This window comes from Ylistrum balloti, unplaced genomic scaffold (genome assembly GCF_031769215.1).
Source record: "Ylistrum balloti isolate Yb309-2 unplaced genomic scaffold, AGI_CSIRO_Ybal_v1 Utg370126, whole genome shotgun sequence".
NCBI lineage: Eukaryota > Metazoa > Mollusca > Bivalvia > Pectinida > Pectinidae > Ylistrum > Ylistrum balloti.
In genome coordinates this window covers 1,333,322-1,346,011 of record NW_026782140.1, presented here as the reverse complement: position 1 = coordinate 1,346,011, position 12,690 = coordinate 1,333,322, and the positions used below count along the sequence as shown (strand labels likewise).

General features: G+C 37.0%; 1 protein-coding gene across 1 annotated transcript in view; it reads right to left on the bottom strand.

The window, feature by feature from the left end:
* Positions 1 to 12,690, bottom strand: part of LOC132550504 (rab3 GTPase-activating protein non-catalytic subunit-like) — a 51,589-nt gene that overhangs the window by 7,821 nt on the left and 31,078 nt on the right. Inside the window, 6 exon segments of the mRNA XM_060214574.1 lie at positions 1,684 to 1,923; positions 6,474 to 6,563; positions 6,747 to 6,959; positions 8,652 to 8,726; positions 9,664 to 9,699; positions 12,410 to 12,480. Of these exon segments, the coding sequence (XP_060070557.1) occupies positions 1,684 to 1,923; positions 6,474 to 6,563; positions 6,747 to 6,959; positions 8,652 to 8,726; positions 9,664 to 9,699; positions 12,410 to 12,480 (725 nt within the window).

The following is a 12,690-nucleotide window of genomic DNA, read 5'->3' as shown; positions in this document are numbered from 1 at the left end:
GAAATTACCAGGAAAGGGTGTTTTCTATATATATTGTCATGACCAATGACAATGTAAACTTATGATAAAATTTGGGTGAGACTTTGATTTCAAACAGTGACTTTGAAAAGCCTATGATGCATTTGCATAACTAGAAAAGTACCCACATCCCTTAGTTATCATGCATCATGAGTGGATAAGTCAGTCGCTTTGTGGATCGAGTGTGATAGAAAAGTATCCACATTCCTTAGTTATCATGCATCATGAGTGGATAAGTCAGTTGCTTTGTGGATCGAGTGTGGTAGAAAAGTATTCACATTCCTTAGTTATCATGCATCATGAGTGGATAAGTCAGTCGCTTTGTGGATCGAGAGTCAAAAATAAAACATGTATTTTTCCCATTTTCCAATTTGAGCACTGGTCAGGTTAGACTACTTCAGCACCCCAGATCAATATATGACAGCAAAAATTTACGGAAAAGAAAAGTTTAAAGGAAGAGGTCACTTAAAATCTTATTGCGTTTCATTAAAGGTAAAGTTTACTGCCCACAAGTGAGAACTTTGCGAATGAAGATTTTCTCGCATAAATCATCAAGAAGGATGAACATTGAAATTATTTCATTTTATTGGAGTAGCCTCCCCTTGTCCATAATTACTTGAAAATATTGAAAAAAACTGACATACTGGAAAATAAAAAGCATTATTATGGCTGATTATACACTTTTATTCATTTATCTGGTTATAATGTTACCAATCATATGACAGCATGAAACATATGGTATAATGTTAAAACACTAACATACTTAGGTGGAAGAAGATGTGTGTTGTTGTGTTTTATGTAGGGAAAAATTGACTTGTAAGAGTCTCCCCTACAGATACTGATTCCCAGCATCTAATGTTAAGGCATTGAATCTGATAGTATTATTTTATGAATATGAACCACATCTGTTGAAAAATATGACAATGATACAGAATGGGATGTGATGGGATTGGACAAACAGACATGGGTAACACTTCTCACTCCCACTTTCCTCCTATAATGGATATCACCCTGCAACCTGAAAAATATTGGTACTCTGACGTTTACATTAGGATTAATAAAGTTAATAGACTTACCTGTTAGCCCAGTTACAACCTATGCTAACCTCTTCAGTCATTCTGTTAACACCCTTATCTGTTAACACCTTTATATGTTCACACCCTTATCTGTTAACACCTTTATCTGTTAACACCTTTATCTATTAACACCCTTACCAGTTAACACCTTAATCTGTTAGCCCACTTACAACCTATGCTAACCTCTTCAGTCATTCTGTTAAAACCTTTCTGTTAACACCTTTACCTGTTAACACCTTTATCTGTTAGCCCAGTTACAACCTATGCTAACCTCTTCAGTCATTCTGTTAACACCCTTATCTGTTAACACCTTTATATGTTAACACCCTTATCTGTTAACACCTTTATCTGTTAACACCCTTATCTATCTGTTAATACCCTTATCTGTTAACACCCTTATCTGTTAACACCCTTATCTGTTAACACCCTTATCTGTTAACACCCTTATCTGTTAACACCCTTATCTGTTAACACCTTTATCTGTTAACACCCTTATCTGTTAATACCCTTATCTGTTAACACCCTTATCTGTTAACACCTTTATCTGTTAACACCTTTATCTGTTAGCCCAGTTACAACCTATACTAACCTCCTCAGCCATTCTGTCGTGACCTCCCGAGTACAGTTCACACACATGGTGTCGTTTGAAGAAATCCAAATCTAGGCCAAAGTCCTTGGCAAGTTCAAGTACAAGTGCTGGCCATTTAGTTGCAGCATCAACAAACTTCTTGTTTGGACTTGTAGGAGAAACTGGAGATGATGATGAAGACTGGGTGTGCTTGGCAACATCAAGTGACAGAATCGCATTAGAGATGACACGCGCAAAGAACTACAACAGAATAGGGATGGAAGATGGTATTAAACTGCTGACTATTTTGATATTAAGTCGTGGACTACATTGAGAGTTTTATCTATCCAGGAAAAATAGTTATTATCAATATCATTAACAATACTTTCACACAAAACTCATTAGTTTCACATGTCCAATTCCTGGCATGGAATCTACAGGTGTTCACAAAGTACCAATATGTTACAAGTTCAAACTGCTCATAAATCTGTCAAAGTTTTTAGTGTCTTTTTTCAAATGCAAACAAGGACAGCATTGACATAATGATCCCTTCCCTCTATGTCAAAAACCTCAGTGATGTTACCATAAGGCAAACATAGTTGTAGTTGGATTTGATTTATCGGAGCACTAACATACTTCTGCACAGATGTATCCTCAAAACTGAGCCCTGCATAACATTTTTTGTTACTTAAGTTGTTCTTGGATGATAGAAATACACATTTCCAGTGTAAAGACCTAACAATGCCCAGTATAACTTACAATATGTAAAGGCCTAACAATGTCCAGTATAACTTACAATGTGTAAAGGCCTAACAATGCCCAGTATAACTTACCATGTGTAAAGGCCTTACAATGCCCAGTATAACTCACAATGTGTAAAGACCTAACACTGCCCAGTATAACAATGCCCAGTATAACTTACAATGTGTAAAGGCCTAACAATGCCCAGTATAACTCACAATGTGTAAAGGCCTAACAATGCCCAGTATAACTTACCATGTGTAAAGGCCTAACAATGCCCAGTATAACTTACAATGTGTAAAGGCCTAACAATGTCCAGTATAACTTACAATGTGTAAAGACCTAACAATGCCCAGTATAACTTACCATGTGTAAAGGCCTTACAATGTAAAGGCCTAACAATGCCCAGTATAACTTACAATATGTAAAGGCCTAACAATGCCCAGTATAACTTACAATGTGTAAAGGCCTAACAATGACCAGTATAACTTACAATGTGTAAAGACCGAACAATGCCCAGTATAACTTACAATGTGTAAAGACCTAACAATGCCCAGTATAAATCAAAATGTGTAAAGACCTAACAATGCCCAGTATAACTTACAATGTGTAAAGACCTAACAATGCCCAGTATAACTTACAATGTGTAAAGACCTAACAATGCCCAGTATAACTTACAATGTGTAAAGGCCTAACAATGCCCAGTATAAATCAAAATGTGTAAAGACCTAACAATGCCCAGTATAACTTACAATGTGTAAAGGCCTAACAATGCCCAGTATAACTTACAATGTGTAAAGGCCTAACAATGACCAGTATAACTTACAATGTGTAAAGGCCTAACAATGACCAGTATAACTTACAATGTGTAAAGGCCTAACAATGACCAGTATAACTCACAATGTGTAAAGACCGAACAATGCCCAGTATAACTTACAATGTGTAAAGGCCTAACAATGACCAGTATAACTCACAATGTGTAAAGGCCTAACAATGACCAGTATAACTTACAATGTGTAAAGGCCTAACAATGACCAGTATAACTCACAATGTGTAAAGGCCTAACAATGTCCAGTATAACTTACAATGTGTAAAGGCCTAACAATGCCCAGTATAACTTACAATGTGTAAAGGCCTAACAATGACCAGTATAACTCACAATGTGTAAAGGCCTAACAATGCCCAGTATAACAATGCCCAGTATAACTTTTGCCGTGGAACCTAGAGGTGTACCTAAACTGCAGGAGATCAGGGCCGGTGATTTGTCTGAATCAAATCTTTTGATGTTAGTGAGTAAAACTGGTTTTGGTGTTGGATGGAAAGACAACAGTTTTGTGTAAGTGACAAAGACAATATTTTTGACGTTGGTGAGTAAGGAGTAAGATAATAGTTTTGATACTGAGTGTCATGATCACTATTCAAGTAATTATTTAAAATCTAAATATAGCCTTTGATGTGTGTTTCCTCCAGGTTGCTTATGGGTGAAGATTCTGCCAGACACAAACATCAGAAGCATTGTGATTGTGAACTGACACAGGGACACACACTCTAAAACAATATGATTTATTCTCAGCGACTTCACAGACATAATGATTGACAGGTAGAGTTATCACTACATAGTATATATACAGCATACAAACCATTTCACAAATTTTTGTCTGTGTGACTTTAAAACCTACACACAGTTAGAGATACCTTTCAGTGACAACTGGGCTCTGTCACTTTAATCACACAAATATATAACATAGTTATGTGAACAGAAACAGGGCATGTAGACAGACCTATACAGTAATTCACACAAACGATATTCAACAATCAATCAACACACATATACCAGCGATCAATGTACTATTTATTGTCATGAGTCCTGTTCAACTTTATTGCTAAAAAGAATAGGCCTCACAATATGATATTGAAGTATTTCCAGAAATTCCTCAAGTCACATCAAAATTCTATAAGTGGGGCTTGGGAGCCACATGTGGATTGATCACAGATATACTAAACCATTCAAAGTAAAACAAAACTTCAATCATTCAGTCTTACACACATACAAATTAGATAATTCAGTCATACACACACACAAATCAAATAATTCAGTCATACACATACAAATTAGATAATTCAGTCATACACACACACAAATCAAATAATTCAGTCATACACACACACAAATCAAATAATTCAGTCATACACATACAAATTAGATAATTCAGTCATACACACACACAAATCAAATAATTCAGTCTTACACACATACAAATTAGATAATTCAGTCTTACACACACACAAATCAAATAATTCAGTCATACACATACAAATTAGATAATTCAGTCATACACACACACACAAATCAAATAATTCAGTCATACACATACAAATTAGATAATTCAGTCATACACACACACAAATCAGATAATTCAGTCATACACATACACAAATCAAATAATTCAGTCATACACACACACAAATCAAATAATTCAGTCTTACACACATACAAATTAGATAATTCAGTCTTACACACATACAAATTAGATAATTCAGTCATACACACACACAAATCAAATAATACAGTCATACACATACAAATTAGATAATTCAGTCATACACACATACAAATTAGATAATTCAGTCATACACACACACAAATCAAATAATTCAGTCATACACACACACAAATCAAATAATTCAGTCATACACACACACAAATCAAATAATTCAGTCATACACACACACAAATCAAATAATTCAGTCATACACACACACAAATCAAATAATTCAGTCATACACATACAAATTAGATAATTCAGTCATACACACACACAAATCAAATAATTCAGTCATACACATACAAATTAGATAATTCAGTCATACACACACACAAATTAGATAATTCAGTCTTACACATTGACAAATTAGATAATTCAGTCTTACACATTGACAAATCAAATAATTCAGACATACACATACACAAATCAGATAATTCAGTCATACACATACACAAATCAGATAATTCAGTCATACACATACACAAATTAGATAATTCAGTCTTACACATTGACAAATCAAATAATTCAGACATACACATACACAAATCAGATAATTCAGTCATACACATACACAAATCAAATAATTCAGACATACACATACACAAATCAGATAATTCAGTCATACACATACCAAATTAGATAATTCAGTCTTACACATACACAAATTAGATAATTCAGTCATACATTTATACAAATTCATTTGTTCAATAAGATGTATTTTTACCTGCCAATTTAATTTCATTTAATAATTATCTCTTCAATATTTAGGCCAACTTTTTGTTAAGGGCTGAATCACTTTTACATTTGCTTTACAAGGAATAGTTATGTTTTTATACTAATTATTCTGGAGTAGATTTAATGATGATCAGATCCCACCCACTCACTCCCTCCCTTGACAAGGATACTTAGATTTTTGCGGCTGTTGGATATAAAGGCAGCTATGTTTTGTGATGGAAGTAGAGGATGTTGTTGCAGATCCAGAAATAGGGAGTTCTTTGACAAGGATACTTACATTTTTGTGGCTGTTGGATATAAAGGCAGCTATGTTTTGTGATGGAAGTAGAGGATGTTGTTGCAGATCCAGAAATAGGGAGTTCTTTGACAAGGATACTTACATTTTTGTGGCTGTTGGATATAAAGGCAGCTATGTTTTGTGATGGAAGTAGAGGATGTTGTTGCAGATCCAGAAATAGGGAGTTTGACAAGGATACTTACATTTTTGCGGCTGTTGGATATAAAGGCAGCTATGTTTTGTGATGGAAGTAGAGGATGTTGTTGCAGATCCAGAAATAGGGAGTTCTTTGACAAGGATACTTACATTTTTGTGGCTGTTGGATATAAAGGCAGCTATGTTTTGTGATGGAAGTAGAGGATGTTGTTGCAGATCCAGAAATAGGGAGTTCTTTGACAAGGATACTTACATTTTTGCGGCTGTTGGATATAAAGGCAGCTATGGTTTGTGATGGAAGTAGAGGATGTTGTTGCAGATCCAGAAATAGGGAGTTCTTTGACAAGGATACTTACATTTTTGCGGCTGTTGGATATAAAGGCATCTATGTTTTGTGATGGAAGTAGAGGATGTTGGTGCAGATCCAGAAATAGGGAGTTCTTTCCCTGAAAAGAAAGTTAACATAAAAAAAAACTGTAATGTTCATATCATTTAAATTGACAGAATTACAGTACCGGTACAAGTACTGCTACTGGAAAATGATCATAAAAAATCAGACTTGAAATGTTTGAAAAGTTCTTCTTTATATAAACTGTAACCACATCACATTATATACAATATATACAGACCTTTGAATCAAACAAGGACAAGACTTTGACTGACTTCATTCCAAACACCAAGATGGCATGCATCATAACGGCCAGCTGGTAGTGTAGCCGTAACAGACCGTAGTTTGTAGACTTTTGGTCAATGGCAAGTTCTACAAGTGAGGCAGGACCCCTGACATCCTGCCACAGATGTTCAATGTTGAATACTGGAACCTCATTGGCTTCACAGTTGGCCTACCAAAACACAAACATGGAAATTGTTTTATACGTTAACTACCAAGTATAAAGAGCAGGATGTAAACATCAACTATACACGGTTACATCATCTAAATATCTGACCAAGTCCTCTAATCCAGTATACGATCCAGTCACCCTATGAGCTCTAATTGTCATAAATTGCCACTGTCCTGTATGTCTATAGAAATCCATTCTACCCTCAAATGAATACAGGAAATAAGAACTGTTTGATATAAAGATTAATTTATAAAGTTCACTATTATGTCATCGTCGATCAAATTAGAGTTACCAGAAAATGAACATACAGTGCATATGTATCATTTCTGCCAATCTATTCAGAGTTTACTCTCGTAGGTTTAAAAAGACAATTCCTGAGAGATTCCATATAGTGGCAGTCATTGTAACTGTTAGTTTAGTCTTCTTAGAAAAGTGTCCAATATATGACATCAGTCAATGTAAATGTGTCAAGCATCAAAGAATTTGCCTCAGTGTACAAGTATTTCTTGGGATTGCACATTAAAACATGAGCAAAATCAACAGAGAATTTAGAGAAATTCTTCTGTCAAAATGTTGAAAAAAATTAAGGCTGACCACAGCAGTGAAATACCAGACAACTTGACATCCTCATTTAGGGGTACTTTAGTTACTTAACTACATGCCAACTGGTTTTCACTCAGGAGTCCTGATGACGTCAGGTTGTGTTGTGGTTGTACCTCTGTATTTATATCTCTTAGTCATATGCAATCACTCTGTCTACTTGAGGTTATCCACTCCTAGACCACTTATCTGATACAACACAAAAAAGGAACATTGTGTTGGCTCCTCTTGTCCTATTCTAAAATTAGAGCTGACTGCAAAAGGATTTGGACAGCTGGGAAACCAAAAACATTTTTTGTGGCCTAAGTTTACCAGGTATATTTATCACTCTTGGAAGTGTGCAAGGGGTCTTACAATTAGAGGAAACTAGAGATTATGGGGAAACCCAAGTGGTCAGGCAGGTGACAATTTTTTACAATTGCTTAGGAATTTGAACCCTGGATGTCTAGGTGTTTCAAACAGATCAGTCAAAAATTGAGAAAGGACATTTCTAGACTAGAACGTTAATGAGATGGACGGAACATATGTGTACCACATTGTAATGCATTCTGTGTGATTTTAGTGTAATGGAGTTAAATATACTGTTACCATGCCAACAACATCATGCATTCAACACACAACCAACCATGTTAAAATTGGGGACAAGACACAAGTATACTGTACCCCAAAGTCAGGTGTTGATGACGACTGAAACCATCAAATATTTCCTCATATAGTGATACAGTCCAAACAAAACTTCAATAACTTAAACAATGACAACAATCCCCTGAGAGAACACTGGTGTTTTTACTTTGTTAGAATGACATGGCAGAAGGGACATAACTCTTAAGAAATCCAGGTGTACATTGCTACTCCTGTTATCAAGTCTCCTAAATGTTTGTAAAAGTAAGCGACACTGTACTCTAAAATCTTCTATCCCAACATAGACAGAACAACTTTATTCAGCACCAGAAAAGGATACAATAGACTCAGAAGAGCCATGTAGTATACTACTATTTAAATATCAAAGGAACACTTATATATCCAACTTGTATACAAACTTAACAAAAACAACATCAAATTTACAGGAAGACAGAAATAAAGCTTACTCACCTCCATGATAATATCTAAAAGGTCACAAACACAGCCCACAAAGCCAGCCATGCTTCCCTCACTCAGTCCCACCTCCTGGTAACAAATAACAATTCAATAATGTTTATGTTATGGCGAATGTTTTTTTATGAAGAGTAAATTTTTTTAACAAATTTGATATTTCAATTGATGTACAAATCAGAAATGTCTCATGGAGAAAGTAAAAATAAAAGATGTCTTGCTGATATTGAGATTCAAATTCACAAGATTTTCACAGCATCTTCATCTGATATTGTTACCACAAACCTAAGGTCTCATAGATTCAGGAGATACTACTTTGATAATTCACTATTAATCAAAAGTTACAATTTTCCTTCCTTTCTGTTTATATTCAAACAAGATAAGTCATGTTTCCATGTCTACTGTCAACTGCTGAAGTCATGTTTCCGTGTCTACTGTCAGCTCCTGAAGCCATGTTTCCGTGTCTACTGTCGACTCCTGAAGCCATGTTTCCATGTCTACTGTCGACTCCTGAAGCCATGTTTCCATGTCTACTGTCAGCTCCTGAAGCCATGTTTCCGTGTCTACTTTCGACTCCTGAAGCCATGTTTCCGTGTCTACTGTCGACTCCTGAAGCCATGTTTCCGTGTCTACTGTCGACTCCTGAAGCCATGTTTCCGTGTCTACTGTCGACTCCTGAAGCCATGTTTCCGTGTCTACTGTCGACTCCTGAAGCCATGTTTCCGTGTCTACTGTCGACTCCTGAAGCCATGTTTCCGTGTCTACTGTCACCTCCTGAAGACATGTTTCCATGTCTACTGTCGACTCCTGAAGCCATGTTTCCGTGTCTACTGTCGACTCCTGAAGCCATGTTTCCGTGTCTACTGTCGACTCCTGAAGCCATGTTTCCGTGTCTACTGTCGACTCCTGAAGCCATGTTTCCATGTCTACTGTCACCTCCTGAAGACATGTTTCCATGTCTACCGTGCTGATAGGTGATAAGTTATAGTTATGCTTTTGATCGGATTCTTACCTTTCTACAAAGTCTGTCTTTAGGTACCTTCCCAACCTGTGAATAAAATAAGAGGAGCTACAATCTAAACACAAATCTATTTTCTTATCTTCTAAACATAGAAAATTCTGTGTCTCCCTGTTTCTCTAAAGTGACTAAATCATCATGTACTCTGTGTGTCTATCTTCACACACTCTGCACTTGTATGTTTCTAGTGTTGTTATCTACTGTTTACCTTCAGAGTTGAAATTGCAGCCTTTTCATATGATTAAATTGTAATATAACTGATAATAGGGGTGTCCTGACAGGAATTAAACCAAGGTCTCTGATGTGGTAATTCATAAACACAGCCAACAAGTATTCTCCATCAGCTGAGTAACAGAACCTGTATTTAACACTATGTACAAGTCACACTGATCCATCAGCTGAGTAACAGAGACTGTATTTAACACTATGTACAAGTCACACTGACCCATCAGCTGAGTAACAGAACCTGTATTTAACACTATGTACAAGTCACACTGACCCATCAGCTGAGTGACAGAGACCATATTTAACACTATGTACAAGTCACACTGACCATCAGCTGAGTGACAGAGACTGTATTTAACACTATGTACAAGTCACACTGACCCATCAGCTGAGTAACAGAACCTGTATTTAACACTATGTACAAGTCACAATGACCTATCAGCTGAGTAACAGAACCTGTATTTAACACTATGTACAAGTCACAATGACCTATCAGCTGAGTAACAGAACCTGTATTTAACACTATGTACAAGTCACACTGATAAATCAGCTGAGTGACAGACTGTATTTAACACTATGTACAAGCCCACTGATAAATCAGCTGAGTGACAGACTGTATTTAACACTATGTACAAGCCCACTGACCCATCCACTGAGTGACAGACTGTATTTAACACTATGTACAAGCCCACTGACCCATCCACTGAGTGACAGAACCTGTATTTAACACTATGTACAAGCCCACTGACCTATCAGCTGAGTAACAGAACCTGTATTTAACACTATGTACAAGCCCACTGACCTATCAGCTGAGTAACAGAACCTGTATTTAACACTATGTACAAGCCCACTGACCCATCCACTGAGTGACAGAGACTGTATTTAACACTATGTACAAGCCCACTGACCTATCAGCTGAGTAACAGAACCTGTATTTAACACTATGTACAAGTCACACTGACCTATCAGCTGAGTAACAGAACCTGTATTTAACACTATGTACAAGCCCACTGACCTATCAGCTGAGTAACAGAACCTGTATTTAACACTATGTACAAGCCCACTGACCCATCCACTGAGTGACAGAACCTGTATTTAACACTATGTACAAGCCCACTGACCTATCAGCTGAGTAACAGAACCTGTATTTAACACTATGTACAAGCCCACTGACCTATCAGCTGAGTAACAGAACCTGTATTTAACACTATGTACAAGCCCACTGACCCATCCACTGAGTGACAGAGACTGTATTTAACACTATGTACAAGCCCACTGACCTATCAGCTGAGTAACAGAACCTGTATTTAACACTATGTACAAGTCACACTGACCTATCAGCTGAGTAACAGAACCTGTATTTAACACTATGTACAAGCCCACTGACCTATCAGCTGAGTAACAGAACCTGTATTTAACACTATGTACAAGCCCACTGATAAATCAGCTGAGTGACAGACTGTATTTAACACTATGTACAAGCCCACTGACCCATCAGCTGAGTGACAGAAACTGAATTTAACACAATGTACAAGCTCCACTGACCCATCAGCTGAGTAACAGAGACTGTATTTAACACTATGTACAAGCTCCACTGACCCATCAGCTGAGTAACAGAGACTGTATTTAACACTATGTACAAGCCCACTAACCCATCCACTGAGTGACAGAAACTGAATTTAACACAATGTACAAGCTCCACTGACCCATCAGCTGAGTAACAGAGACTGTATTTAACACTATGTACAAGTCACACTGACCAATCAGCTGAGTGACAGAGACTGTATTTAACACTATGTAAAGTCACACTGATCCATCAGCTGAGTGACAGAGACTGTATTTAACACTATGTACAAGCCCACTGACCCATCCACTGAGTGACAGAGACTGTATTTAACACTATGTACAAGTCACACTGACCCATCAGCTGAGTGACAGAACCTGTATTTAACACTATGTACAAGCCCACTGATAAATCAGCTGAGTGACAGAGACTGTATTTAACACTATGTACAAGTCACACTGACCCATCCACTGAGTGACAGAGACTGTATTTAACACTATGTACAAGCCCACTGACCCATCCACTGAGTGACAGAGACTGTATTTAACACTATGTACAAGCCCACTGACCCATCCACTGAGTGACAGAGACTGTATTTAACACTATGTACAAGCCCACTGACCCATCCACTGAGTGACAGAGACTGTATTTAACACTATGTACAAGCCCACTGACCCATCCACTGAGTGACAGAGACTGTATTTAATACTATGTACAAGCCCACTGACCCATCCACTGAGTGACAGAGACTGTATTTAATACTATGTACAAGCCCACTGACCCATCCACTGAGTGACAGAGACTGTATTTAACACTATGTAAAGTCACAATGACCCATCCACTGAGTGACAGAGACTGTATTTAACACTATGTACAAGCCCACTGACCCATCCACTGAGTAACAGAGGCTGTATTTAATACCTTTTACAATGTATATATTACAAAAGTTACCTTTTCCATCAGATGAGCTGCAGCAGAAAAAGTCTTTGCAATGAACATATGCCACAGTAGACTGCCCACACCTGTATAACACACAACAGTCATATGTCAAACATTTAGTCAAAACTTTTACTGGATGATTGGCTATTTAACTTACTGAGGGTTAATTTACTTAACAGGTATTACTCCTTTATAAACAGTATTTGGGGGTCCTTACCTTGTGTGAGGATGGCATTTTATATCTACAGTATCTATAAACAGTATTTGGGGATCATTACCTTGTGTGAGGATGG